General features: G+C 40.8%; 1 protein-coding gene across 1 annotated transcript in view; it reads right to left on the bottom strand.

Annotated features, from left to right (window-relative positions):
• LOC130174831 (cadherin-4-like) overlaps positions 1 to 18,734 on the bottom strand; it is a 233,496-nt gene that overhangs the window by 113,254 nt on the left and 101,508 nt on the right. Inside the window, exon 3 of the mRNA XM_056385049.1 lies at positions 15,530 to 15,553. Coding sequence (XP_056241024.1) covers positions 15,530 to 15,553 — 24 coding nt within the window. The remainder of the gene's footprint in view (positions 1 to 15,529; positions 15,554 to 18,734) is intronic.

The following is an 18,734-nucleotide window of genomic DNA, read 5'->3' on the forward strand; positions in this document are numbered from 1 at the left end:
ACCTATAAATTACATTCATACAGAGCTTAATTGCATAAAAAAAATATAATTATTATTAACTATATGATTAACTTAATGATTAAAATCTTGTATAAATGTTCAGTGTCAGCATTTGTCATTGTTCCTATTTCCTTTTCAAATGAACATGTACCCTAGGCATGCTCTTCTCATAAATACGCTGATAGGCTGCAGCAGAATAATCCATCTTCCCTCATGATGCTAATGTAACACATTGTTCTGCTTATCCTGCATCTACTCCTCGTATTTCCCTCTCTCGGTCTCTATGAAGGCATTTCACACTGCTGATGCATCTGCTGGCCATAAAATATATTTAAAAACTTTTTGTAAAGTTGAACCTATAAACTACAGATAAGTCATTGTCAGAGCACAAAGTTTCTAATCTCTGAACCATAATTAATTCTAATAACAGGGGATCACTGGATCTGCGTCTTCTTGAAGTGTTTCTCTGTTCATTTTGCCGTTTTTTTTTTTTTTGTGGCAGATAAGTGCTACTGATTTTCACACAAATTAGGCTGCTGTGTACTTTAGAAGTCCTCTCTGTCTTCCTCCACGCTGTGTTTACATTTTATACATGACCAATTTAGAAATCTGTCAAGTTCCACAGGCTAATGATGAGTACGTTCAAGGCACTGCTGGAACTTTCTAGCAATGTGGAGGTCACATGTGCAATTTTAAGAGAATTATTCAGGAAATAAGGAATTTGCATGTAAAGTATTTAATGTTGAAAATTCATCCTAATATTAGACCTTTGGGCTATTTCCTTTTTAACAAATCTTGTAAGAGTGAGATCTTGCAGATGAAGTGGTAGAGCGTTAATAATTTATGTCTGAGCCTTTTTATAGAGCACAGCCCTTGAGATTCATAATTCTATTCACATTAGGCCTCCGAAAAAATTTAAAGTTTTAATAAATAGGTATTAAAACTTTAACTGATATTAATAGCACCAATTAAAGGGCATACTGTGCAGTTATGCATCATTTCTGTACTGGTAGAGTGGAAAACCCACTCTGCAGAACCTCCCTTGGCCCTCTGTGCCTTTCACTCACTTTATCTTCTCACACACTTACTCCTTTATAACACTTCGTCACTGAATCCTTTCCAAATAAGAGATAATACACAGAACTGACACGCCATTGCAGAGATTGTGTAGCCACATTAACATCTGTGCAAACCTTTTATGGCCGTCATAAATAAAAAAAAATAGTTCACTCTGCTATAAATGTGTGAGACGCAGCATTTTACTCCACCTCATCATTCCATAATCAATTCACTGAGCATTACTATTACAAGATGAGAGCGTCTGACCATCCGTAGTCGTGATTGATGAGCAATTTTCCTTGTCTCCCACATCATCGTTTCCTTTAGTGTGCCAGGTCAAATGATGTGTGTTAGTCAGCCAATAGTCGTTCATTTCAGTTTATGAAGTGGAACCTGTGCTGGATGGTCATGCCATTAAAGCCATTAGCATGCACATCTTTGCTGCAGGTACCAAGCGCATGCATGTCGGCCTATTTTAACCAACGCTCTATTTCACAGGTGACTGAAACAGCCTGCATGCATGTTACTGCTGTTTGTGTGTAGCCAGCTTTAGTAGCACTACAAGGGAAATGTAGGTTTTTTCTGTGTCCCTCTCTCTCACTCTTTTTGGTTTGCTCAGATGCACTACTGTACCCAGGGAGATATGGTGGATGGGAGAAAAGCGAGTGCGTTTCCTTTGTTCTGTAGTTCTGAACTTAGGGGTATAATTTTCTTGCTGGAACCAAGAGAAGGGGTTGACTTAAATAATAGCTACTGTGTTCTAATTTGTGTAGGGATTTATCCTGCTGCTTGGCTAGTGTAATGTGTCTTGTGAGCTGATCAGTACGAGCAGTCGGAAAGGAATGAGATAGTAGAGTGGGGAAATGAAGACAGAGAGAAAAAGAGAGAAGGAGGCGGAGAGAGAGAAAAAGATCGAGGTTCAAAGAGAAAGAGGTTCTACTTCTTTGCTCCAGTGATTCCCGAAGAAATTGATTCTCATACCTCCAGAGATCTCCCACTGTCCCCTTTCTCCCCTTCGTCCCGCCTCTATTACATACCTGTCCAGAGGATGAATGATCTACACATTACCCATGAGTACCACTGACCGGTACATGCATCAGTGACTCCCAGTGCTCAGGGACCTCAAAGACACGCTGAAGAGACAGAGGGGGAGACAGAACTGGAAAGGGTAGATGGATAGAGAAAAGAGAAACAATCAAAGCTGATGATGGAGATCGGCATGGGAAAGAGAGTGAGGGGGGGAAACCACCAATGTGACGGGTGAAAGAGAGTGGAGGTGTGATTAGAGCAGCAGATGGAGATGTGCCGGTGAAGGCAGCAGCAGGTGAAGGGGATAATAGAGGCAATGAGTTAGTGCATTAAAATGTAGGCAGGGGAATGAAGGATGAAGTTAAAAAAAAGGGTTAGGGATTCCCCATGAAAGAAATGAAGATCAGATGGAGAATGAGGCTCAGGGAGCTGGTGTGTAGAGGGTGTTAGACTTCTCCACCAAATAGCTCGGAGGGAGGCAATCAGCGCTGTGCCTGTGGTTTCAACCCTGTAGTTCACCGCTGCGCTCCCAGGGGATAGGTGTCACTCGTGTGGAGAAAGAGAGCAGCCACTTTAATGAATGGAGCTCTTTATCTGAGCCTGAACAGCAAGTTATTACCTACTGAGTAGACACTACGGAGCGGGCTCTATTTCCACGGCAGTGATCCCCAGGGCAGGGGGGAGAGCAGGAGGGAGAGGGAAGGGAGCGGTGGAGAGGGAAAGAGGAAGTTCATATTTGGTGCCTTATTTTGTAACAGGGTATGACATCTCCGGCCTCCATGCTATAACATAGCCCCGAAGCATGGTCAAGCATCACTGAGGAGAGGAGCATTAGTGTAGAAGGCTGCAGGAAAACCACACAATAATAACACCCGCTGGGAAAGCCTCAAACTGTGTTGAATCTCTGCAACTCCTCTCTGCATTTCAATTAGGGAGACAGGAATGTTTTAAAAGAATTCATGCAAACATCCTCATTCCATTGAAAACTTCTCTTTTTGAAATCATTCTGTTTTTTGTCAGTTTAATGAAATAAGGTCATACAAAAAAGAGGGTTTGGAGTTGCCAAAGAAGAACATATTTCCACTCTTATTAACACTAGGGGCAAGTTAAAACTGAATTAATTCTTTACTGGACTGGAACCAATGATATGACTTACATGTTTCAGTTGTTTTAAGTTTTGAAACAACTGAAATACATATTTAACACATTATACAAAAAGCCTGTGGGAAATTTCTACAATTTCCCACAGTCCGGTATAGCAGGACTGTAGACTCTAAACTGCCCTTAAAAATAAAAATGAGTGAGCTACATGTTTTAACCCTATAGTGACCTGACCTTCTGCCCACTGTCGACTCAAATCCAGCCGCTTGTGACTGTGAACAGGATTATGTGGGGGAGGACTATGATGATGATTATTATAATAATGAAAACTAAAACAAAGAAAAAGACAGATGCAAAAAGTATAAGCAATGAATTCATTAATGTATCATTTAATAGTGTGTGTACCTGTAATTGTTCCAGAATGGCAGGCATTGCAGAGCTGAAGGATCGGGATGGAGCGAGTCTAAACCCTCTGTTCTCCAGCTCTGCAGGCTCTGAGAACAGCCTGGTTCCCCTGACGCTGCCTGATAGCTTTAATTGGTCTCCTCTGGCTGGGAGCATAGCAAAAGAATCCCTACACACTAATGGAGTGAGCTGCAACAAGACTGATAACTTTCATACACTTGAGTGTGCACATACATGTACACTCAGACAGACAGACAAACATACATGGGTGAGTGTGTGCAAGCTCGCCTATATGCGCATGTGTACACGTGCACGCAAACACACACACACACACACGCCCACACACACATACACTTTTGACACATACACACTTACACATACGTACAAAGTAAGCATTTAATCCATCTGGGATCCCTTCTAACTGTCTATCTCACTCCTCTTTGCATTGAGACACAAACCCATATGCTTGAAAACCTGTCATAAAAATCCCATGTGAATAAACTTTCCCCACATGCAGTGTTGGAAAGATGAGTTACTCCCTCCAGGATATGATTTCTACTTTTTGGAGGGTAGTGTGAAGGGACTCTTTGCTACATCCAAGCAGAGGTTAAACGAGATGAATCAGTGCCACACATTTAAAACTAGAAAAACACTCTTGCAAAGACTTTTCCCTGTTTTGTGCAACTCCACATGAAATCCCATCTGGTGGACTGATAAGCTACAGTATGCTTCAAAAAGATGTAGGGAGGAGAAAAATAAAATATGTAGAAAGGGAGTATCATACAAGAGCTAATGTAAAATTCTTGTTATCAGTATAATTTGAAACCGATGCAGTTAGAGAAAATCCAGAGTGTGGTCTCTATAAATCATATATCTGAAACTTTGACTTGCAAAGTAAGTTAAAAAAAAAAAAAATCTGTTTTACACTGTTGACTCTCCAGGGAACGATTATAGATGTTATTATTCTCACGGACAGATGCTGTTTGTAGTGAGTAGACCATCTCCAGAGCATTGCAAGATGAGAGAGAACGAGAGTGAGAAAGAGAGAATCCAGACAGAGAAGTAGACTGTAATACCACTAGTGGAAGCACAGTACATGAACCTCCTCTTTATCTAATGAGCATCCTAGACAGACAGAGACAGACACCACTCCCTATCTTCTTGCATTGCTCAGGTGGGAATTGCAGTGCTGAGGACGGGGAACCGCTAAAAGCTACGTAAACATACCGCACACCCAGCAACTCCCCCTTTGCCTTAATATCAAAAACAGACCTTGAAAAAAATACATGAAAGACGAGCTGAGGGTAGGCGGGAGGGAAAGTCAATGCACAAACGATATAGGAAAAAGGAGAACAAAAATGAACTTTACAGTGGGAGCGGGATCCTCTTTAGCATTTAAGCTACGTGCATTTAATGACTGAATGAGAGCATGTCTGAAGTGCACAGAAACAAAGCTGACAGAGAAGATCAATCCACAAAACTCAACACATCTCAGCACCAGCTGTCACTCTAATTGCCTCCCTGTACCGTCATCTTAAGCATCAATTCCATGCTAATGCTGCACCAGGTAATACTGGTTATAGGTCTGCAAAATACTCTACTTCCTTTAATGAGCGTTGCATTTCCATGTAGAGCACCAGCATTTTTTTCTGTACTTTTTCTGCCACTACAGACCCCCCTGTTTGTGGAGTTAAGTTGTGTACAGTTTTTTTGCCATTATGGCATTGTGCCATTCTGGTTACTCTAATGGGCTAAGCAGTGTTTACTTTTCAAAGACTTGCACATGAATTATTGATGGCTGTGAGCTGATTTGTGCTTGGAATTAGCCTAGAATAATCCATCTCGGCCTACCTTGCTTCTTAGGTGCCATGTCTCTCCCCAGGGTAAACAGGCTGACTGGAAACTTAGGTAGATTTGCACAGTAATTTGTTATCCTGATTTCTGCTGAGTGTAAAGTGGTTACTTAAAGTGACACAAGAAATTATGCTTAAGAGTTCAGCCCCTGTGAACACAATGGGAAGGTGACCAAAGGGCTTTAGATTTCTCGCAAAGGCTAAGGCATGCATGAATGAATAAAGCCAAGTGAATAAATTAACTTTTATTTTAAATTCTTTTTATTAATCCTTGATCTGATCTTATACAGTAGACTGATCATTATATATTATCAATATTTTTTATCATTTACCAACAGGTAATCAGTGATCCGGAGAAGCAGAGCAACACTTCCAAACAAACTTGGTTATTGTCCTCTCCTCTCACCCTCCTCTCTTTTGTAAATTATTATAATGTAATTTAATGGATAATTCCTCTTTCTCTTCTTTCTAAACCTTTAATCATTTTCTGCCATTTTTCCCGCAAGGCATCAATTTTTGCTCCTTCATTTGGTTATGAGATGTCTGTTTATTCACTGTGGTTGCCCTCCCTTACTCCTACAATGGTCTTCAATGGAGAACGCCTCCCAGAGCCTTTCTGTTTGGTTTCTAAACAGCGAGGGAGACGAACCCTGGGAATTCTAGGATGTTTGGAGAACGGGATGTGGGACCTGAATACCTGATGCAGCAAATACACCTCATAATGTGATACTTTGTTATCCCTCTCTTGCTTTACTCTCTCTCCCTCTCCTTCAATCTCACACAACTGAATCTTATTACAGGAGCCTAAAGGAAAGACGGCACAAATTATTTGATTTAAACATGAATGTGCATTGACATGTATGATAAAATATATACTCAACAGTGTCCACTGTGACAGTGTGAAAAGTGAAAATTAGAATAGTTATCAGAGAAAGTCTGAAAGATGCTGGAGAAGAGCTGATGGAAGACACGACTTCTGTATCTGAAAATTTCTTCCCGCTGCGCTCATGTGAGTGATGCCAATTTGTCCAGACCCCGATTCATTTTCTTGGCCCTCTTTGGTGTCAGAAAACGAATAGGCTTCGCATCTGAAGTTTGGTAATAAACTCTTGGATTAGATCCATCGCTCGGACAGAAATGAACCAGCCTGAGCAAAGAATAAAGAGACGTTTCCTCAGCAGTCTGTCAGAGGAAACTGGCTCAGCTTTCTTTCCTGTTTGCGTGTTTTTTTTTAACCATTTCAACTTATTTATTTTTGGCCTGAGAATACCCATCTGCCATAACTGTGGTGACATGCCTTTGAGCAGCTGATGAGGTTTGAGAGCACAGCACTGTAGAGGGAAAAAGCCTGCTTAATTAGTGTGACTGTGGAGTCGGGAGATGTGTTTATCTCATTATGGGCATTTGAATGAATATTCACATATCCTTGCTCAGAAGTTTATAGCCATTATTAAACACAAAAAGAAGAAATCCAAAAACTTGAAAAGGGGCAAAAAAAACTATTTCAAAAGATAATGTGAAATCTAATGTTTTATTTATTACTGATTAGTTTGGCTCAGAGTTTAGCGTGAACGGCACAGGTACGGGTAGTTGTTTCATGTTTCACCAGTGTATGAACAACACTCACCATGACTTTTAGCAGCTCTTTCTCAGGTTTCTCAGGTGTCCGTGTACTGAGCAGAGACAGATGTACTCTGTCTACCACTCCCTGTTTGCCCCTCCCCGTCTGCATCCCTCTGTTTCACCCTGCTGAGCTAATCCAAGCTGGCCAAATCCCTCTGCCGAGCAGGCCTACATAGGCGCGGTCCTACTGGGAGCAATATGCCACCCGCTTCCCCGGCAATGCCAGCACTGTAGGGCTTCGAGCCCAACTGTGGCATTTTGTCAGCAAACAGACAAAGATGTATGAATCATCTAAGTGACTCGGAGCAGGTCGTCCTGCGACAATTACATGTTGTTGAATCATGACAAACAGATATTTGCTCCATGGGATTACTACAGCCCTGTTCCCGGGTGACACCACGCAGCAACACAGGCATCTCTGGGCAGACATGCGCTAATCTTCCAGACCTGCCACACACCATCACATACAAAGCTGATTTACCTTTTAAATGGAGCCACTCTACGAAGGAGAGAACAGATATGATAAGCTACAGTCTACATAGTCAATTACACCACAGCCTGTATGAATGGCCTGAAAACTCCATCCACCAGTGCAATCAGTGTTGCACCCTACTGTGCAGAACACAATATTAAATTAAGTTCATCCATCAAGGGAACAGGCTGTTCTTGTATCTAATTGGCAGTTGAGGCTTAAGAACAGGATTGTATAGGAAAGAGTTGCGATCAGTTTACTTCCATCTCCGTTCTTTTTGTTATACTTGTCTCAGCTTTTACGTGCTCTCCGTCTTTGCTTGAGAAATGTTTCAATGCCCAGATAGCTTTAATGAGTCTAAGATGAGCGTCTGCTGAGGCTCTCTTTGTGTGGTTTTGTCTTTATCTTTATCTCTGGCTAACACTCAATTGGACATGTTGCAGAGTTTAGCCTGGCAAACAAAACACATTATAAGCCTCCTGTGAGCAAAAAAAAAAAAAAAAAAGAAAAAAGAAAAAAAGCTACTTTCTGTTTCATGCGCAGGTGACCTTATTCACAACGTCTATTTTCACCAATCCTGTCACAGATATCTCAATTTTGCTCATTGGCGAGTTTGCACTGAAACCTACAGTGTCTTCTGCTGGCATTTGAATTCTACATATACTGGACCTTATTAGTTGGCCTCTGGGATGCAATATAGACAAGATCATGTCTGCAATGAACCCTCTTTCCTGCAGAGCGCACACAGTTGAATTAAAATAAATAAATAAATAAATAAATAAATAAAGGTCAAAGTAATCATGGTTCTCGTTGCAGGGATCCAGAGTAGCATGAGCAGGACTCCGCAGAAAAACAAACTGCAAATGGCATGTTCACACATACTCATTCAGTCATTACTGATTCAGAGGAAGGCCAACGGAAGGTCCTCTTACTGCATCAGACACAGGGTGTTGAGTGGTTTCACTGCATGTAAGAAAAACATAGGATTGTGTTGATTGTGGTTCAAATAAATTCTATTAAATTAAGATTGTTGTGTTTTTCTTGTAGTTTTGGACAACTTCAGACAGCCAAAGTATGATTGAGCTGACTGAGCTGGAATGAAAACTCAAAATTCAATTTAAACTAGCTTGGATACTGACAGACAGAGAACTTGTGTCAATAAATATACTACGAATATACCGTAGTGACGGAAGAGGGAACGTATGGAAACAAAAGGTGGCAGACAGAAAAAAAAAGACTAAGAATCTACAGCATCGTTAGGGGCTGCACAGCAGTCCCTAAGTGTATGATGGTGATTTTAGCTAAATGTTAACACCAGCAATGATAACATGCAGGTATGTTTACACGTTTATCATGTTCAACATTTTACGTTAGCATGCTAAAATACTAACCTTTGCTTATAGACCTTAACTACGACCGATGGAAATGTAATACGTTTAGCAGGTTTTGTTCAAAGTATTGGTAATTTAAAGTAATTAAAGTAAGTAATTAATTAAGTAAAATAATTTGACCTGATGATGGTGCAAGATGGCAAGTCAGACAATCATCAATGTTATTACAATTCATCCTGTGGGAAGCAAGAATGTGCAAACCAATTTTCATGGCATCCATCAAATAGCTGTCAAACTAAAAATGTCAACCTGGGTGGGTCTAGAGGAAAAGTCAAAGGAAAACCAAAGTTATTCAAAAACATCAGCTTAGGAGCACACATGTCCAAAATGCTGTGTCATTCCATCCAGTAGATCTTTTAACTGATTTACTGACGGAGTGAAAACCTTGCCCTTCTAGTCGCACAAGATGATATCAGGGGATCATCGAGGTCATTAGGATTCATCCTGTGGGGTGCTTGGATAACTGTGCCAAATTTAATGGCAATCCCTCCAATGGTTTTTGAGACATTTCCCAGAAAACGTTAACCTGCTACTGGTGCTTGTGGAAAAGTCAAGGGGAATCACAAAAGTCAGTAGGATTCATCCTCTGGGACCAAGAATGCAAAATTTCATGGCAAGTCATCCAACAATTTTTGCAATATTTCAGTCTAGAACAATAATGCCATTACCATCCAGAGAAGCACACGGCAAGCCAGGTTGAAAATCAGAAAGTGAACTATGTATTGTTAGGGTAATTAGTAAGTGCGTAAGGAGCATACCGTCTGAGATTACATTCATTAAAAAAACTGTGGTAAACAACGTAAAAAGCCAATGTCAGAAATTATTGTTAACATTACCAGCAGGGCTCTCTCCCATTAGTCGAGTGTACAGAACATTGTGGAATGATGCCCCTGCATTGTAAAACGATGTGCCATTCTTACCATTCATACACATGTGCCAATTTTAGGAAAACACTGTTGTTTCTTTCCAACAACCCATTAGTAAAATGTATTCTAACACTTACATAGAGTACAGCCAGTTGGTAAAACTTATGAGTCAGAGTGAAGTAAAGCACCACCTGTATCACCATATGACAGATATGTGATCAACAAAGCTCTTTAGATTTGCACTGTTATGAACACAGATGTCTGAAAATAATTAAAAGCATTACTTCAGCTGATATTAAGATCATTTATCTTTTTATTACAAGGATTTGAGGGAAGTGAGTTGACAATGCTCCACATAGATATGTTCCGTTTTTGGTATTTGTCATATTTTTCTCATAACTTATTATTTATTGTTTGATTTAATAAAAATAACTTCCACCGTGTAGTCTATATACTGTCACCCAGTGAAGTCAACAAACAAATGAAGCAATCATTGAGCTATGAAGAATACATGTAGGCTACTACATGTCAAGGGCTATAGTCATTGTACACTATTATTGTACACTATTTACAAGAAATCTGTATTAGAGATAATAAGTGTCTGTAATCCTGTCATAAAGTGTACCTGAAGTTGTGAAAGTTACACAAATAATCTTTCACATACCCATTTATAAATACTGTTGTTTGGAATAAATGATGAGGAACTAATAACGACAAACTTATGCCTCTTTTCTGCTCCTCTAAGCCAAGGTAATATGATTATAAGAAGATTTTACAGGCCACAAAAGTCTACAAAAGCATATAATTGCCATACACAAGGTGCTTAGATACTGAATAATTTATTTATTTAAAACTGAGATTCATTATAACTTAATGTCATACAAATATTTCACATGTTGCTTCTGCAGCAATTATTTTAGAAGTTAAAAAAAAAGGATGGCCTACTCCCACAAATTTAGCGTAATAATCTTCTTGTTAAAAAATACTCAGATGGTTTTGCATCTGCACTTAGTATCATGTAAACATGGAAAAGTGCATGTTTTGTAGAAAAGGTGTGTAATTGAAGAGCCTTATATGTTGTGTTGGTTATAAAATCAAGGAAGCAGGATGGATTTCATTATGTTATCTCTGAATAACACTGCCAAATCATCACACTCTGATGTGACCGTAGTGTCAGAGAGGCTTTTTGGAGCTGGATTTATGAGGCTGTTAATAGCTAAGGAGATCATATGAGGATTACAACATTGTGATTACCAGTTACCAGTTATGATAATTAAAGCCCTGTGCATTTCTAAATGCTGCGTTACAGAGAGCTGCTCTTTGAGAGTGCTTAAATAAACCAGTAGTCTAGTTTTCTCTCTTTACTTTTATTTCATTTTGTCTTTAGGTTGAAGACATCCTTAATTCAATTTGGATGTATTCTGTGTAATTCTGTGCTGTACTGTGAGAGGTAGCCTCTAGCTAATTATTATAGCTACCAAACCATCACAAGACGCGGCAAGAAACTTTGAAGGTAAATTATTAATAGACTTTAAAATTCTCAGCAACTTCAGGCATAAGATAATATTCCATAACAATCATCTATTACAATAAATACATCCATCTTTAGACCACCTGCAAACTCTAGGCTCAGTTTGTGGGTGCAGCTATAAGTCAAACAAAAAAAACAAAAAAAACAATGACATGCGTTGAAGGACAAATCTGAACAACTGGCTAACAGTCGATTTGTCCTCATGGTACCTTTGCTGGAATTCAACCTCCTTGGATCTAAAGAAAGTGCTTCCTTGTAAAACTGTACTTTCAAGTGGTTTCCCAAAGTACTTTTGAAGGGGCTTTCCAAACCAAAAGTTGCATGAGAGGCTGGGAGCAGCAGCCACACATTGGCAGAAATGCACATACATTTAATTCAAATTCTGTGTCTTAAGACTCCTCAACTGGAGGTACTTTCAAAAGTGAGAGAAATTACTGGTGTGAGGACAGAATCTGGCTCCAATTTAGCAGTGGAAGGAAGATGTTGAAGAAAATGTAATGAGGGAAAGGTCTGGAAATGTAAAAATTTAGACAGGAAGGGGCTGGAGAAAGAGAGAGACAGAAAGAGAAGTTGAGATGAGAGTAATGTCCTTGTGTGGATGCAAGTTGACAGGTAAATTAGCACGTGTGGCTAATGGGGCAAAAAGCAGCCAAGCCCTCGTAGGCACCCTTTCACTCTGACAAACAGGCAGCTTGTTGACCCAGCCATTGCCTCTGTCACTCCGTTTCTCAGTTTTAGCATTTAAACAAACACCCTCCCACTTTGACACTCACACACTTACTGACATACTAACAACACACACTCCAGCACAAGCTCACATTAAGCTGCCATGCGTGGGCGCAGAGAGAACTTAATCTAATAGGATTTAGAATGAATCAGAGATGAATCTTGAAATGTTCAAAAAGGTTTTGAGATGTTGGCCTTTTCACTGATCATCTATCATGCTTTTTTAGCAGAAATGAGAAGCAGTGAAAAATCATGGATCACAGCATGCATCATGAATAGCGTGTGTAGAGTTGTTTACAATCTGCTCATCAAGGCGAGGGGTAAATCTCTCTCATGCAGCTTACTTTTTTCTCCACCTTCCTGCACATAGCCGGAATCGATAGCCAGATTGCTCGTCTCTCAATCTCTCAGTCATTCGTTTTTCTTTCCAATCACTTTGCTGGGTATACCCCTTGATGCCATGTTTGAGTCATAAATCAACGCCTTTGCAAAGTGGGAGAGGTGGGAGTGGACGTAAGTCCTGTATGTGCCTGTGTAGCGAATACGTGCACATGCATAAGTGTTTGTGGATCTGCCTAAGAGAGACCACGGTTGAGTATTAGCACATATCAGTGTGCCTGTCTTCTCGTAGCGTGTGTCTGAATGTTTCATCTAATCATTAAATGCTGACAGGCTTCACAAAGTAGCGCCACTGATCCCCGTCAGAGGAATACAGGGCCTGACTTCATTAGCCCTGTTAGTACTAAGCTGCTTTACCCTCACTCACGCCTGGCTTAACCTGCACAGTGATAAATGCTGAAAGGAGAAGGGAAGATAGGCAGAGGGAAAGACGGGTGAAACAAAAGGGAAGCAGGGACAAAGGCATTTAAAGAGAGAGGCAAAGGTGCCAAAGTCAGGTACAGAGGATGAGGAAGTAAGAAATGGGAGGGGAACATTAGGGCACAGAGCGTGTGAACCTGGCGTTTTCAGAGGCAGGGGAGGGGATAAAGCTCAAAGTGGTGTTTGAACTGTGAGGGATTTACAAATGCAAAAATGAGCAAAACAATCAATTAACTTGTGTTGCAATTAATCAATTATTACGCTAGCACATCGACAGCCAAAGTGCTTAACTGAGACTCCAGCGTGAGGCTTCGGTGTGTTGAAGAATTAGCATTGACCTCTGTGCACACATATGCATCCACACTCATGCACAATCAAATCCATGCTTGTGCATATGCATCTAAGTACATAAAGATATGCACATACATCTTTGTTCTCAGCATATTTCTCCAGTACAATCATCTGGTTTCCCTCCTACCAGGAGCCCCACTCCCCTCTCACTCAGTCTTTTTCTCCTGCCAGCAGAGGTTTTTGGCTGGCTTAAGTACGCCCACAGGCCCCTGAGGGACAGCCCATGACGGATGGCACTGCGTGTGACTCCAATTCGATTCAGCCCATTTGATAAATTTATTGCTGGCATTTTGAAAATGAAATTAGAGGGACGTCTCCTAGAGACTGTTTTTCCAGCACAGGTGCCATAAATATACTTCATTTGGCAGAGGAGAGGGAGGAAGAGTGTTAAGGGGGTGGAGAAGCGTTGGATAAAGGATGTCATGGCAGGGGGGCAGATAGTGGGGATGTTCCACAGAAGTAAAGAAGTAAAGAATAAGGTCACATTATAATGAGGTTCTGTATTAATCATGATATTGGCAAGGAACAACAATAAAGGTTATTCAGCCACAGTCTGAATACTCCTTGGACCTAAATACTACATGCTATCCTTCAGTCTAACACATACTGTATACTGTTACATTCTTCTCTTTAAGCAGGTGTAAGACCCTCTTTCATGTTGAATATTGATGGAATGAGACTGTGGGTTGTTGGCATTGCCAGTGCACACACATGTCCTGCTTTCTCCATCTTTCATGCTCAAGCACACACTCACACATACAAAAACTTGTATGTCCAGTCTTCTAGGAGATGTTCAGACACAAACACATGGTTTATGTACATTATCTTTGCCTCAAGGCCCCATGCCTCTTCAGTACCAATGGCTCTGTCATAGCTGCATAGCCATCTATAACTCACAGTGTATGAATAAATACAGCAGGCTATTTTTCTCCATGACACTCTCAATGTGTGGGACCAAGAGACATTGAATGTTTCTGTTGATGCTTCTGACTAAACGGATTATAACTGGACATGTTGCACGGGAAGAAAAGAAAGACATACAAGCGCACAAGTCCGAGACAGACGTGGACACACACACAGGCTAACAAAGGTGAACATTCATTCACCGCCAGGGTTGCGTGGCCTTATTTGTCTCCCTCTCGTTCAGAAATGTATGCAAGTGCGGCTGTGGAGGGATGATGTACGGCGAGCCAGCCTCTGCTCCCCTTCAACATTCATCAGCGAGCGAGGCTTGGGCAACCGACATCACTTACCTTTATAGGCCCATCTGACAGCATCACACACCGAATAGTCATCACATACATAGCCCTCACAACGGTGTGTATGTGTGTGAGTGAGGGCATACTAAGTGTAACCTGTCACACAGATGTAGTCTGTCAATGCCTCTTGCACTGTATCTGCAAGCGGCTTGAACAGATCTGGAGCCTTGGAAGGTGAAAAATGTCACCATGTTCCCAAAGACACACTCCTGCTGTTTAGGTATTTCAAATATACATGTTGTGCACATTATATCAGACCCAGGTGACAATGAAAATATTTTCACCTGCGTTCTGTTCTGCTCTGGTATGAGCTCGTGCGAAACAAAACCCAAGTTCTTAAAAGCACAGCAGGGAGTCAAAGAAAGTTTCAACAAAATCAGCGGGGAGTTCTCCTGAGTGATTGTCTTCTATGCTTTGCAATCACAGAGCGTGACACACCCTCTGCCATTACTGTATCTTCACTATGAGGAGGAGAGAGACGGGACTGCTTGGTGCAACACCTGCAGGCTGCCACTCAGAACAAGACCCCTGGAGCTGTTTAGACAGTTTGACTGTCTGGCCTCATCATCTTACAAAATCAAAACAGCCTACAGGTACATTCCTACACACACCTCCCCTCGCTACACATCCCGCCTCTCCCCGAAGATCCACTATGCAAAAACAATCACCTCCCCCAACCTCACATTAACACACACATGAAAGTGTGGAGGAGTCTAAACAGAACTTTGATTAGTCTGAACATAAGACTTACAGAAAGCAGTGCATAAACACAGACTGTGGGCTGTCTATCATTGCGGAATTGCAGCATAATTTAGTCTAGGTATCAGTAGGTGTGAGTGATTGACTTTGTAATCAAACAGATTGTTCTGTGACGGAAACACTGCATGACTCAATTTCAAATCAGCATCAACAACACCAGGAAATGTTATTCATCTCATTAGCAAAAACTGAGAATCCGCACAGACACACAGAACCAAACACCTACATGCCACCCATCTGAAAATGCAAGGGGATCCACAGGTGACTGATTGAGGGCTGTCTTACCTTTTTGTGATGATAGTGTGGTATCTGTAGATAAAAGAGAGGAGACACACAGAAGAATGTGTTAGGAGTTGACAGGCTGCTGCATAGCAGACACTTAAAACGCAGGAGATGACAGGGTTGAGGGGTAAGGGGGTGGTTGGGTGGTACAGAATCGGGGGGGGTCTCTCATCTTAGCCTTGCAAAGAATATCCACTTTGCCACACTCATTCACGTTTAGCTGTGCCTAAATATGCAAACACACAAGGGGAAACATACAGTACATGCACTACGCAATACCCACAAACACGCATAGCAGCTTTTCTCCAATCCATAAAGGGGGACTGGGCGGATGAAAAAAAAAAAAGCATCTGAGTAAACACATCGAAGAGAGGCCTCTAGTAGAAGGATGAGAGTCTCCAGACCCCTGCAAATCCTTGATCTCTTACACAATTTACCTTGAGTGAGCTTTCTAATAAGTACAAATAATGCCACTGAGGTGCAGCAAGACAGAGCAAATCAAATCCTTTCCTTAAGCATTTTAGGTTCTTACTCAGAGCCCACAAGAGACACTCCCGGCCCACAAGGCATGGATCAAAACATGGGCTGCTTGGAGGAAAGGATGTACTGCAACACGCTTTTTATACAACACAGAACATTTACACAAAACCCAAAAGGAAGGACATGTGTTAGTGAAGGAGAAAAATACAGTAAATTTAGCTTATTGTTCCTATAAAATATTAACCAGGACAGTTTTTGTAAGCTCCCAAGGCTTCATTTTTATTTAATAGACATGTCAAACTCGCAGTGACTAAAGAATAAATAAGAAACAAAGACAAAATACTCTTTTTTATAACTTTCAGCAGTTCAAATCCTTTAGAACATTTCTCTACTGGCCAGTTGCCCAAAAAGCCCAACTGGCCACAGACATGGGAGGGGAATAATTGAATCCGGATGGATTTGTGGTGTACTGGGCTGAGGAAGTGATAATCCAAAGCTCTGCCTAATTGCCAGAGTAAAGACAGCGTCCATTGTGGGGGTGGCATCGGTGTTTATCAAGGCAGTGTGGCGTGGGATTGGACTGAGCATTAGGGCTTTACACACTTTTGTTTTGTGAGGTGTTACAGTGGATTTGAGCAAACATTGGCCCTCTGGTTATTACATGGTCTGATTGTCTGCTATGCGACTGTCCATAAGCTCTGCATGTCTACCCTAATCTGAGAGGAGGCTTCAAATAATTAGTTAGTGAAGCACTCTCACAGCCCAGTGCAGTCAACCTTATCACTAAAAGAAAATCCTTGGTCCATTTCCTTTTCACCCCAAAGGCTTACAAACTCTCACCACTGTTAAAACTCTCAGGGTAGCCACATAGCCAATAAAATATTATCCAACATGTCATAACCACTGGCCCCTATCCTACTTTTTTGTCATTTGTTATGTAAAAGAAAGACTACAGTATGTCAAACAAAAATGTTCTGGCAAGTGCTAGTAGTACAAGCAGGCTGTGTTAAAAAATGTCACAGCTAACTTTTCTAAGTAGACCATCATTTTCCAAAGATTATGAAACATTTTTCAGAAAACAGAGAAAAGGAGAGATAAGTCACTACCTTCTTTGTCTGTGGTGACTAACATACCTGATTTGTCCATTCAAAATTTCAATTTATTTTCAACATCTACCTAAGATGATGACGACATTACAATAATGGGGGAAGAGAAACAAATCTGCTGTTGAGTTATCAGTGTAACTTAATGAGTTGAACACAGTACTGTGGATAAACAATGAGAAGGTGAAGCTTTCCCGAAGAGACCTTGAGATCCCTCAACAAAAAGCTGGAGACAAAATAACTTAACTTTGATTTAAATTTAATATAACAAGGCATAATTTAAATGATGGCTTAATTAATTGCCCCTATGCACAGCTACCTGTAAACAGCAGGGTGCTTCTCTGTGAGCCACTTTCTCTATGTGCACTCTGATGGGGTAGGGGAGAATTTTGAAGACAGTGTAATAACATGCTCTCTATTACCAAAATTTTAATAATGATAAATAATGAACACACACCAGCTTGGTGATAATAAATAATCAAAAGGAAGCACTTCTCTCCCCTCTACAACTTGCTGGGTCAGAGCAAAGATATCATGCTGATTGGTGTCAGCACACATAAATAACTCTGCGGTTTAGGGAGGTAAAGAAAACCACCGTCATTGATTATTGCATTCCTTCCCAGCTATCATTGGCTTATGTGGATTTGGAGACTAATTTGCAGTGAATATGTGAGTGGCGTTTTGATGTGCCTATGCTCCCACAGCAGTGCTCCTGTGGGTTTGAGTACTATGTAAAACAGGCCATATGTCAATACAGCTTTCCCGCTCTAAAGGAATGTATGCAAGCTGAGTAAAGTTATGGCTGCCCAAAAGCATGCCCAAGGACACTAAAGGCTACATTTTGGAAATGCATTCAAAAAATGACCAAATAAAAATCTCCCAGCTGCGTTGCTTTACAGTTCAGAAATGCAGCCTTTCACTGTCATAGAGGAGGAAAGAAAGTGGTAGGGGAGAAAAGCAATGGAGAGGAAGACTGGCACAAGACAATTCCTTATTTCCTTATTATTTATGTAAACATGTGCCTTTTTACATCAGACCGTAATGAATGTTATTTCTGTGGTTTGAAAGGAAACCAGTCAAAAGGCAAACATAGAACACACCGCATTTTAGAGATCCCAATAGTGTAATAATCAGGAATGGTGACAGAATATTCATGATAACATACAGTATATATCATTCATCTTGTATTTGATGACGTTTTGATCCAATACACAATAAAGCTAATAAACATTATGACATGAAAAACTGTCAGCTTGAAATTACATAAAATGACAGGCTACATTTACTGTATTCCCTTTAAAGCAGATAGGGAAGTTTCTGTGCTTGAATTGTATGAAGTGAGGCCCTACTGACTGACATCCAGAGAAAATGGGTTTATACCAAAATCCTGGATCCATAAAGGGATCATAAATAAAAGAAAGAATCATTAATGATGCTTGCACACAATGGGAAGTAACCACTAAGCCTTCTGCCCTGTGATGTGGGATGTGTAGCTTAGAGATAATAGGGTTCAACACTATCCATGTGGCACACATCAATTGGGGAGCAGCACCACCAAGATGGTTTATGTTGGCAAATTTACAGCACTAGCTAAAGACAGGCGACCAATAAAATAAACACTTTCT

This window comes from Seriola aureovittata, chromosome 9 (assembly GCF_021018895.1).
Source record: "Seriola aureovittata isolate HTS-2021-v1 ecotype China chromosome 9, ASM2101889v1, whole genome shotgun sequence".
NCBI lineage: Eukaryota > Metazoa > Chordata > Actinopteri > Carangiformes > Carangidae > Seriola > Seriola aureovittata.